This window comes from Thunnus albacares, chromosome 14, assembly GCF_914725855.1.
Source record: "Thunnus albacares chromosome 14, fThuAlb1.1, whole genome shotgun sequence".
NCBI lineage: Eukaryota > Metazoa > Chordata > Actinopteri > Scombriformes > Scombridae > Thunnus > Thunnus albacares.
Window position 1 is genome coordinate 15,728,067 of NC_058119.1, and position 12,901 is coordinate 15,740,967.

Here is a 12,901-nt window from a genome sequence, read left to right on the forward strand (position 1 = left end):
GCTGAATGTTTGTTGTGATGCAATAACAGTCTTTTTCTAACTGCTTTTTGTACTCTTGAACTTGTTTTGGATCAGATGTTTGTGAGCTGTTCATATTAAACAGTCATGTATTCCAGTTTATACTGTTAAATCTGCCAAAAAGCAACTAGATATTTCAGAATCAAGGAATGTATTGTAACATCAGTAAAGATGATTGATGGTTGGTGGAGTTTAGCTGATCCTTAAACGCTGTTCATCCTCAAGGAATCTACAGTGTAATGATTCTTTCTACCATACAAAACATGAAGGTCAGGTTCTGTATTACAGTAAAGGAAAAAATACAGTACAGAACACCAAAATACAGTTCACCTGCTTACCTAAGTTACAGTCTGGGCTAGATTCATCCACTCGGGGCAAAAAAAGAGCTTTGGGCCCCCACTTACCCTGAGTTAATGATCAGCTAACTTTGCTAATTTACACAGTTTTATTCACTAAGATGCGCCATGTAAGCACAATATACACTAAAAGGTGCCCTGTGAAGTTTTCTTGTAAACAGTCATATTAACATTCACTGTTACTCACCAAATCGCATTGTGTCTCCTTGATGCCTAACAAATGTTTTAAATGCATTTCCCTCCTCATAAAACATCTACGCTAGTTCTTAAATCTTAAATCCAGCATTGTTTACAATCATGTTTGCTAGCTTGCAGTCTTCTTCTTCCTTGCCTTTGTTAATGTATTGTTACGTCTCTATAAGTGCTACCACCATCGACTGTATATAAAGATAGACATCATGACAGTTCCCCAAAAGTGAGGCCAAAACAATTCGATCACACCCTGGTGGCTGGCTGCAGTATAGGTCATAAATCCCGCCTCCTCCATGTTAGCAAATGGGACATGGGCCAATCTAAAATATCGGAGTGCAAGTCAAATAAATTCTTTCCCCAAAATGGTGTCTGTCATTTTAGGTAGTTCTTATCATGCTGATGTTTGTTCAAGTGCTCATTTTTCTGATAAGTTTGTTTTTAATTAGTTATTTGTCAATATAAAAAGGGTGTGTGACGTCATGATTGACAGCTGTTACAGCCGCTCTCAAACCTCCGTCAGGTGGGGGGACCGCTGAGGGGGCATGTCTCGTGGGCCGTCATCCTGCTGCCCAACTCTATGGCGCAGACTCCAAATGACATCACACAAGCAAGATGGCAGCTGCCGGAAAGGAGATACTTTGGTTTCACTTTTGCATTACAGCAGGAAGTGGAGACACATTGTACATATTTATATACAGTCAATGGTTACAACCGCCAACTGTTGATCAATCAAATAATGTGAAACTAGCAACTGTATTGTGTATCGGTGCCTGCATGCTTACACATACAGATGGGTGACAAATTAAAGGAAAAACCAGTACAGGCCTGAATGCTTGACCCCAACAGTTAGGGGATCTGGTGGCTCTGTTATGCTGTGGGGGGCATTTTGCTGGCATTGGTGTCCCCTTGTCCCCGTAAAGGGAAGGGTCACTGCAAATCAATGCAAAGTTGTTCCAAGTCATCACCTTTATCCTATGATGAAACATTTCTATCCTGATGGGAGTGGTCTCTTCCAGGATGACAATGCCCCAATTCACAGGGCATGAGGGGTCATTGAATGGTTTGATGAGTACGAAAACGATGTGAATCATATGCTATAGCCTTCGCAGTCACCAGATCTCAACCCAATTGAACACCTAGGGGAGATATTCCACTGACGTGTTAGACAGCGCTCTCCACCACCATCATCAAAACACCAAATGAGGGAATATCTTTTGGAGGAATGATGTTCCTCAGCCTTGGCATTGATTCTACAAGTCTCTGGAACTCTTCTGGAGGGATGAACACCATTCTTGAGAAATATATCAGTCAGACGTCAGTCCAAAATCTCCCATAGGTGTTCAATTGGGTTGAGATCAGGTCACTGCGAAGGCCATAGCATATGATTCACATCATTTTCATACTCATCAAACCATTCAGTGACCCCTCCTGCCCTGTGAATAGTGGCATTGTCATCCTTGGAAGAGCAACTTTGTATTGATTTGCAATGACCCTTCCCTTTAAGGGGACAAGTGGACCCAAACCATGCCAGCAAAATGCCTCCCACAGCATAGCAGAGCCACCAGATCCCCTCACTGTAGGGGTCAAGCATTCGGGTCTGTATCAGTTTTTCCTTTAATTTGTCACCCATCTATATTTGTAAAAATATTGCTCCATAGTGCTACTAGTGGACAAAATCTCCCTATGGTACCTTTAAAAGGGTACTCCAGTAATTTAGGACTTTAGAGAGATGAAAATGGTCAACATTGAAGCAGCAAAGGCTGAGATATCCTGACCTGAAGTCAGGATAGTGAGTCAAGCTTCAAAAACACTGGGTCCTACAATTCCCATAATGCAACTCTCTCTCTCTCTCTCTCTCTCTCCCTCTCTCGCTCTCTATGTATGTACATATATATACATATATATACTGCATCAATATGCAATAATAGAGTCTTTCATTAGACCTCTACTGCATGTTAGAACTCTGTATCTTTCAAACTCCATGCCCCCAGTTCATAGCACATGTTTTCTGTCAAAGTCATTAATTTATACAGTACATTCACTCCTCTCAAAGTTGTCCAAGTTTCAATCTAAGGTCTACATCACAAATGTTGTTGAAACTCAAGTAATTAATCACTTCTCACTGAGAAATCACTCACAATCACTTCATAGTGTGCAGGTACTTCATATTCTCCCTGGCCTGTCTTGAGCTCTTGCTGAGTGGGTGTCAGTGACAGAGGTAAGAGGTGTTTTAATGGCGAGAGAGAGTGCATGAAGAGGTGAGAAATGAATAGTTTATTGGATGGCATTTGAGATCGGAAAGACATAATGGGATGAGGTCACTTGTTAACACTGGCAAAAAGTGCCACACGAGGGTGGCATAACCACACGAGAGCATTCACAGGGACACGCACACACATACGTGCATGCCACTCAAGAAATCACTCCTGAGGTAACAAGAATGTACACACGTCAGACAAATTAGCAGAACCACCCATCCATGTGTGCATGTTTGTGTATGTAAATTGGGAACTCTGCTGGTATGGTATGCTGCCTGGTGCCACTGCATGTGGCTGCTGAACACATGCCAGGTCGTAAACATTTCCTGCCTGGTGCCCAACCACAGATGTCGTTTCAATCAGCCTTCAGTCAGGCTGAAAAATAAATCCTGGAGGTCCATACCTGTGTGATTACATTCTCTAATTATAGTTTGGAGCAGTAACTCTGAGATGACTAAACGAGACGGGCCCTCAGGGTGTTGTGAATGTAATTATATCCTGACAATTAATAGGCCCGTTCCTCAGAGAAGAGTTTGTTATATGATGACATACCTGACCGTTTTTAGCTCGCCGGGGAAGCCTTTGAATTATGACATAATTACAAGGGAAAACATGATATACAAGGATGATAATTATCCCCAAGTACAGTAACAGTAAATGGCATAGCCTTTTATGATACGAGTTCATATCAGGGAAAAAGTTTATATTTCTCCTCAGAGGGCCTGCTCCACAGTGAAGTGTTTATCATTAGCTGCTGGGTCAGGGGAGGAAATACAGTAATCTTGGACCTGGAGTGCATCAGTCAGCTAGTTCTATGAAAATGTGTTTAATGAGAGAAGACTTACCAGTATGCACACACACTAGGTTACTGAAAACAAAAAAAAGAGAGAGGGTGGGCGCTGATGCAAATATAAGATGATAAAAACATCTTCATTTTATGAAAATGACATTGACTTGCTGCCAAGAAATGTACAGTATGTGTTTTATGTTTTCGGTAGTATAAGCCAGTGGAGTGATTTAAGTTGTACAGGATACCCACCTACTCTCCAAAAAGTAGCTGCCACAGTGTGAGGGCTAGCCTCTCTGCTCTCTGTAAGTTGAACTGGAAGAAAACTAATCAGGTGCAGAAGATCAATTCAGGTCACATTCATTTATATATCCCACAGGGCTTTAAAATCTTGACAAAATATGACACCCTCTATTTTAGATCCTTGGGTTATGTAAGGGAAATTTGGGAAATAAAAAGGAAAAAACTCATTTTGAATTCTTTAAGGTTCCTGTTGTCCACCCTCACAGATGTTTTCACTTATTTTCTTGATCTTGCCTTACCTATGACAAAGTAAGAAGTCTGCAGGTGTAAATGTATTTAAGTTGTTACCAAAAGGTTTTGGTTCAAATGCTCCGCAGCTCTTGTCCAAAAAGTAAGCTGTCAAAAGGCCAAAGGGATTTTTTACAAGCTGGCATCCCAAAGGTTCTCCGTATTAATGGTTTGTTATTGATGTATAAATCATTTGTAATCCATTTATAAAGTATGGCTTATTAGAAAGTGTTCCAGAGTGATGGGTGAGTCTGTCTGCTGAGCTCTCGTTGGTCTAAAGTTAACCTTAAGCAGGACATAGTTAAAGGGAGATCATCCTAAGGTCAAGGTCATCTTATCAACTTGGAGCCTGAGATCACAGTGGTACAAAAAAAATCGAACAAAACATGTTGGAAAGCAACTGTTTTGCAGCTAAATCTCACAACACTCCCGGTTCCACTTCCATCTCTCCCACCCTGTCAGCTCACATCTGCCCTGGAGTTTCAAGCCTTTTCATATTTTCCACTTTCCTGCCATCCCTCCCAATGCAACTTGGGAAAAATCGAGAGAGCGAGTGCACGTGTGCACGCACTGTATGTAGCCTACTGTAGCGTGTGTGGGCGTGAACACATGCATGTGTGACAGCGATGAAGACAGGCAGGTGAGGGGAGGCAAAGGTTGGGTGAAGGCTCTTGACGTGCCAGTCAGTAATACTTTTCCTCGGGTTGAGGTGTGCTCACTGGGAGGGTGTGTGACTGCTGGAAAGCTCTGTAATGAACAGAAGGCTGGCTCCCTGCCTGATCAAATTCCACTGCAGCCTCATATCTATCTTGCCTACCAAAAATGTTCAGCATACCAGTGGGTTTTATTGACTTGTCAGAGCAGACAGCAGAGTGCAAGCTCTGCCTTGTAAGGTGTGCAGTTAACAGGTTTCCAAAGCAGGAATGTCTGCTGAAGACTTCTTTTATTTGTAACACATTTTTGTATTTTTAGCTGAAATTGACGATTGGTGATCAGAACTGCAACATGTGCTGGGAAAGTTGGAACTGCATTTATTCAAATTGTAGCCCAAATGAATGAGACCATAACTCTAATGTGAGCATGCAAAAGTCTACAAAACATCTTCCTTCCTGAATGACCTATGTGCTCACGATATTTCCCACACTTCTGCAGGATGTGTGCAAACATTTTACTGAGTGGAAAGCGTGGCTGGACTTTCACTGGTGAAACTGAGTCAGGCAAAAAGAGCTGTGGTAAACTGCCAGTGCTGACAGATGCTACTCCGCTATCTGTCTCATAATGAATTTAGCTAACCCCCCCCCTCTCTGTCTTTCTACTCTTTCCTCTCACCCCCCGTCCTACAAATACAGTTAACTGCATGACCATCCGCGATGAATGGCTGTTAACAGCTGTCTGTTTTTTGATGGTTGCCTGTGAGAGCATGTAATTGCATTTGGCCCTGGGTGTACATGCACTCATTAAACCAGTGTCAGTGCCCATTACATTCCACAGCAGTGCAACTCAGGTACAGAATGCAAATCTCAGGCGCAAACAATGCGTCAGCACTGACGAAAGAGAATCCTGAAGGCGTCAGCTCAAAACAAGACCATGGGAGAGGTTTACCATTCCAAGTACACGTCAGTCATTCTGATAAACACAAATAACAAATGGAATTCATTTTATTTCATTGTGTGACTGTATAAATTCTCACACACACACACACACAAAACTAGGAAAATCTTATCAAATCTAAAATAGATACAAGCAAAACACAGCCAAATATCTCACTATTAAAAGGATGTGTATTGCTGGAATAATTTAGCTGGTCCCAGTTGTTAGGGCTCAGAGGGGATAAGATCTGCTATGTTGGGATCCAATCCATCCTGGGATCAGATGCAGAATTCCAAAAATGCCCTTCTACATGCCAAGATTCAGTGTTGGACCCGTTTTGTTTTGTTGAACTATCTTATCTCTTTGCATATTGTTCTGGTTTCTCTAACTAAGAACATTATGAAGACAAAACATTTCTCAATGAAATTTATTTGAGCACTGACCCTGACTCTGCAGATGGGAAAGGCGGGGCGGTCTTTCTGATCTGGTGTTATGGGACTGAGTTTGTAGTTGGTGAAAAATAAACTACAGATTCCTCAAAGCCATAAACACAGACCTAATGTTCTCAGTGGCTTTCAGGTCCTATATCCATCAGTTATTGTGATACGTTATGTCATGCTGTGTCTATTGTTATGGTTGGGGCCTCTCTGCTGTGTGAGACAAACCATCAGTCATGTAACACCCAGGAAGGTGCACTGTCTGTCTGGATCCCACAATAATACTGCAGACACAAAGAAGACGAGACATCTCAGACGAGAGACTCAGCAATGAACATAAACTCTTGTTGCACTGCTTGTTCCTCATCACAATACAACACGTCAGTGCATTCATGATTTATGAGAAGGAAGATAAGAGCTGAATGTAATTCAAGGAATAAGATGAGCGATGGCGTTATTTGTCCGGGCCCCACATGTGGAAAACTACAGATGTGCAGCATATTGCAGGTGCAGCGTGACACCTAGTGGACAAAGTGCGCACGCACACCTCCGTGCATATTTAATCATCACCACACCCAGAAATACCCAAGTAATGATTTATGGATGAGATATGCAAAATCTGTCTCCTATTAGCAGCCAGTTTTTTTGTTCCCACCTCACTCAGGAAAATTACACTTATTGTAATATTATCAGTGATGACTAGAGGAACAACAGGGGGTGTAATGCTGTTATGATCCAACAGATGGCAAAGTCTGTCCAGTTTACTGTGACACACACACAGGCCTTACCCTTGAACTAGGCCTCTCTGGACAGTGTTTACCACATTGTAATATTCAAGCAACACAGGAACAAATAAATCAAAATCACTGAGCTATTAGACCATAATCATCCATTAAACCATTAAGGTTAAACTAAGGAGTTGAAACAAATCACAAAAGCATCATTAAAAACATAAATAAAATAAATAGGGCGTTTTACTTGTATTTTTTCCAGCCTTAATTGAATATTTTATCCAGTTATACTGCAAAACATCTGTATGCTCTTAATGTGTTGCATGATGAAACATTACTGTACCATTTCCAGGCTAATAATATATCCTCAGGTTGTAATATGGCCCGGTTTGGCAGGCTGTACACTCCCTATGTTGGATCTGGTTTAAATCGGATCTACAATGTTCCAACTGTGTGCTTAACTGTTTTCTGGTGACTTGAATAATGAGCTATAAAGAGGAGACAAAGAGAGTGTATGTGTATGAGACAGAGAGAGAGAGAGAGGGCGAGAGAGAGATCCCTCCATCCTTCCTGGTGGGAGGTTTGAGATGCGCTGCGCAGACCCATCCGCTACCGACGCATCTTCCTGGCCTGCCCCCCTCTCTCTCTCCTTCTCTCTCTCTCTCTCTCTCTCTCTCTCTCTCTCTCTCTCTCTCTCTCTCTCTCTCTCTCTCTCTCTCTCTCTCTCTCTCTCCCTCCCTCCCTCCCCCCCTCTCTCTCAGTCTCTCTTTCCTCCTTTTCTGTCTGCCACTAGCCTACCTGAAGGGAAGTGCACAAAGCCAATAAAAAAATCTGGCGTGTCGGCTGGGGCCCTGTGCGCGCTATGCTGCGGTAAAAGGCCGCTGTCTGCGGTGTTTCCAGGGGATGTAGAGAGGGGACAGAGGCACCGACGGACCGCGCCGTGTCTGCTCTGCTCTGCCCAGCCCCGCTGCATCGCTGAGCGGCCTGCGAAGCACACAAGATGTCGACCAGAACGCCATTGCCCACGGTGAACGAGCGGGACACCGAGAATGTAAGTGCTGTAATTCAGAGACAGCAGTGTGATACTGGACGTGGGAGCGGAATAATAATGACCGGGGGATCTGGGTAGCCTATATTTTGCGCACTGCTCGGTGCAGGTTTATGGCAGCGGTGTTAAAGTGTTGCAGAGCGACTCGACCAATGAGCACTCCCGGTTTTTTCCCCCCTTCTTCCCTCTGAAGGGAATTAAAGCATGGAGCCTAGAATAACCTAGAATAAAGGTGCAGTTTGATTCTGTCTGTCCCAGTTTCGGAACACAATAAGGCTGGCCTAAACAACGCACTGCGTCAGTATGCTGGTTTTAATGGCACATGCGAAGCTTGAATGTTAACATTGAGACTTAATCGGTGCCTTTATGTGGCCTGTGAGAAAATGGTGTTGCTCCACTCGTGCAACTGGGGGTATTTTCTGGTCCACAACGTCAATATTTAGGGAGGGTGGGGGAGGATGTTGCCCTACTTTTCAATGGCAACCGCTTGGTAGCATCGCAATGTGACATCCATCACCTATTGGGCCCTGTTGTAACTGCACGCTCAGTGCTGTTGAGGAGGAGGAGGAGGAGGGTGTTATTATTCACCATTCCGCTGCCACGACACTGATGAAGCAGCAATCAGGCATATATTTATTAACAAGGCACAGAAATGGGTTAAAACGTTGGAGGTTTCTCATTGACCGTGTGAAGGAATGTTTATGACCGACCACACCAACCCCACGCAAGCGCACAAAGAGCACAGCATTATACTGAAAAATACCTCTTTTGAGATCAGTCCAGATGAGGACTGTTGTATGCTGACAGGCTCTGACATATCTAGGTTTGTCTGATTTTTTTTTTTTCCTGGAAACAAGACGAGACACAGACTAAAGCCTCCTTGTGTTATATTGTGTTACAAGCAGTGGAAATAGCTGGAAGCAGTATTTGAAAGGTTATTCAAATGTCTCCATTTATAAGAACACATGTATCTGGAATACCAGGAATACATTTCAGGTGATAAAATTCAAATTTAACATACCCCAATGTTAGCTTAACATGATGATATCAGCTATCTGAGTATTCTCTGCCAGTGTTCAGTAATGCATTGTGCTTAAGGGAGTGTTAATGTAACTGTCTCACAGTCTAATGTGGCTGTTGGTCTGACAGACATAGACATAGACTGCTAGGCGGCTATTTAAGCACTGCCTCAGCAGCACTGGCAGTAGCCAGCCAGCCTAGCCTGCCTCTGTTGGTCTCCAGCATGCAGCCTCAGGGCCCACTAGCAGCTGAACTGCATTGCATAACAGCTTATTACTCAGAGAGACGAGTGGCTTTTAGTGCAGCAAAATAGAAGAAACTCTCTCCTGGCTTTCTTATTTTTATGTGTGTATGTGTGTGTGTCTGCGCAGGTGTCAGTTATTTTTTAATGTCTGGCCTCCCTGAAGACATAACGTCAGTATGTGCTTGCATCTTTGTGTGTGGTAGGGAGTCAATGGATGGGCGAGTGAAACAAACTTTGTGTATTAATCAAGCATTAGTGCTTCAAATCACCTCCCTGCCCTGATGCTCCTCGGTTCATTTAGACAATCTGGAGCCTTGCTGAGTGTACGTTTGTGTGTCCAGTCATGCACATGTGCCATATAGATCAGATCTAAAATTGAAGTAAAGAATTGAAATCCCTTAAGTGTGGACCAGCTGCATACTGTATATATGAAAGGCAAGCTACACAGATTGCTTTGTCATGGAGCTCTGAGAGTGTGCTGGTGCATTAGAAACGAGGGTGCTAACTTTGACTGGCATTCAATCAAAATTTCTCCTTGCTCACCTTTTTCTCTCCCTGTCACACACACACACACGCACACACACACACTCTGTGACAGTGGGGAGTGTTTGAATCCTGCAGTGTAGCTCTCCTTCTGTCAGGATGTAGGCTAGCTGAGGTGATGCGCACCCTGCAGGGTGTAGCGTTTCCCTGATGAAACAGGAGCAGTGGAGCCTGGGTAACCAGACCAAGGCTTTATTCTCTGGCTGGGCGTGGTGCTCAGGAGCAGAGGATCATGGGATCTATGACCTGGACTGACATTAGCAGCTGTTGTAGAGGAGAGAGAACAGACCAGCAGAGACGGTGCATAGCCTGTGCCAGCACTGTACTTACAGCAAGCTGTTCCTAATTCACCTTCACATGCCATATCACAGGGACACTTGTTGTTATCCGTTTTGACCGTGGAGCCACTAACATTGTTATAACTCTTGTTATAACACTTGACTCTGTGCTGGACATTTTGTAGGTATTCTCAAAGGCACAAAGTTCAAGGAGTTCACTTTCTTTTGTTATCGAATCTTGTCTTGTGGATGATAAGGTCTTTAGGTTAGGAGGTTAAGGTGTCACAGAGGGAGAGGAGGGAACCTGATTCTCTCACACATTATTCCTCATTGGGCTTGGATACAGGGCACTACTTTGTGTATGTACATGTATATATGTTCAGGCACACATATACACATGCACCCATGCACACGTAGAACATTAGATCCCCTTCTTGGACCTGAAACTCAGCTAATGGGTTCATCTCTGATTGCTGAGGGAATATCCCAGCTTTGGCACACACAAACCTCCACTGCAGCACTCTGCTGCATCATCTATATGTGCAGCCAATATAGCACGAGGAAGGGTCCTCTTGGAGTGTGCAAAAAAGCCAGAGAGGTTCAGAGATTTGTAGTATTGGTGTCTATTGTATATAAATTAATGTTCCAGGTTGGGAATGAGGATGTTGCTGATTTCCACTCGTATGGCTTTTCCGCAGCACTCGTCAGTGGACGGCTTTGTTGAACCCCCAGCTCCCCCGACAAAGTCTGCAAGTCGCCACAGCCTGCCGCGATGTCGCAACTCTTTCACCTCCACGGAGGAGCACCCCCACATTGGTAATTACCGCCTCCTCAAGACCATTGGGAAGGGGAATTTCGCCAAGGTGAAGCTGGCACGACATGTCCTGACTGGACGAGAGGTGAGAGAAGTTTGATTGGTATTTATTAGTCATTTAGGTATTGTTCTATTGTTCTTTTGTTCATATATGATACTTTCTTTATCCCAAAACCTACAATGGCAGCCTCAGTCTTTAAAGACTTAATCTGCTACCTAAATCTATCATTAGAATTAAAAGTTTATGCATCCAACAGAGCGACCAGACTGTAATTAAAGGACCATATTTATTTGCTGAATAATGAATTCTTTTTTTACTAAAAGATTATATTTGAATAGCTATTATATATATATGTATATATGAAAGCTTGATTTTCTTTAAGTTAAACCCAGTTTTTTGGCCTGTTGGGTCATGTCGTTCTTGACCATGTTAGTCATCCTGATCTGTTCAGGTTGAGCTTTCTCTTTCTGTCTATCTCACACACGTACACACTCACAAACACACGCTCCTACACTGCTGGCCTGTCAAAGTGATAGATGCTTTGCTTTGGTGTGTCTGTAATTAAAGCCTCTGTTTCCCTAAGGAGAAAACAATGACCTGCGATCTGTTCACTGTCTTTCACTCAGCAGGACCCACAGCACTCACTGACAGCTCTAATGGACCTCAAACATCCTCTCATGTCTATTTCTTAGCCACTTGCATCCTTTAATCCTCCGAGTTTCATTGAGTATTTGGTCATATCAGAGTATTCAAGGCATAAATATTCTCCCAGGTCCAAGCGGTAAAAGTTTGATCCATCCAGCGTCCTTTAATGCTAATGTTAAACAGGCGTATTGGGTATGCTACCCGGTGTTTGCAGAGAAGGTCAGACGCTGCTTTGTGTGCCCGAGTGCCTTTGCTGGCTCATCAGAATGCAAAGACATGGATCAGAGTGAGAGAGAGAGAGAGAACAGGTGGAAAGAACACAGCCACACTAAAACTGATGCTATCTTAACGTGAGTCCAGTGAGTCTGCAACCAGCACAGATTCAGCTCACAGCTAGAATAAAAAAAAGTTTCACACTGTAGAAAAATATCAAAAAGAGCCCTGTGGAGCAAAAAAGGTGAGGAGACAGAACAGCATTGCTTCTACATGACAGAGTGTCCTCTATCTGCTGAAGAGGGTCACTACAGGATGTGGACACACATCAAACACACATATCAAACACACACACACACACACACACACACACATACACACACACACACACACATACACACACACACACTCAGCTCCACAGATGGAAACTCTGCCATATGCCTTCATCTCCTATCCACCAGGGTGGGGCGATGATACAATATTATTCTTAATCAATTTATCAATTTAATTTGTCAAATTTAAGTGAAATATAAATATCTCATTAATTATCTACATAAATATCTTAATGACATGACAATATCATGTTATCATTTTACAAAATTTGGTTTTATAAATTAATTATTGCAACAAAGAAGCAAGAAATAGTTTTGTTTGACACATGAAGAGTTTTATCTGGTGCAATGCATAACAGTGAAACAGAGTTCATTGCTTTGAAAGTGAATTAGATTATTTTATATGTGATTTTGAGCACATTTGCCATATTTATGATATATATATAAAACCTGACATACTTTGTTGGCCAAGTATGTCGACACATAAAAGGAATTTGACTCCAGCTTTCAGTAACTCTCATTATACTCACACATGCTACAGAGAACAAACGAACTGAAAGAACCAAATATAGACATACAGCTTAACAAAGAAAAAGCAAACAAAAAAATACAGCTATTAAGTAGCAAGTATGATAATTGATACATGGATAAAACTCAAGTCTAGTCAAGTTGATTTTATTTATATAGCCCAAAATCACAGATTTACAATTATATTATTATACAATACCCTCAATCATTAGACCCTTGATTATGATAAGAAAAAACTCCACAAAATAAACCTTTAATGATAAAATAAGAACAAATCCTTCCCTCCTCCAGGACAGACAGACATGCAGCAGATGTCATTACATAAACAGAGGAGT

The 12,901-nt window shown here is 42.6% G+C and overlaps 1 protein-coding gene across 6 annotated transcripts in view; it reads left to right on the forward strand.

Annotated features, from left to right (window-relative positions):
• Positions 1-7,613: 7,613 nt before the first annotated feature.
• The window catches only part of LOC122997030 (serine/threonine-protein kinase MARK1-like), a 31,651-nt gene continuing 26,363 nt past the window's right edge, over positions 7,614-12,901 (forward strand). For 4 of the 6 annotated variants that reach the window (XM_044372920.1, XM_044372921.1, XM_044372922.1 and 1 more), the window contains exons 1-2: positions 7,620-7,951; positions 10,732-10,932. In XM_044372920.1, coding sequence (XP_044228855.1) covers positions 7,901-7,951; positions 10,732-10,932 — 252 coding nt within the window. In that variant the 5' untranslated portion in view covers positions 7,620-7,900. Of the gene's footprint in view, positions 7,952-10,731; positions 10,933-12,901 lie in introns of all 6 variants that reach the window. The other 2 variants (XM_044372925.1, XM_044372924.1) reach the window with 2 other exon arrangements.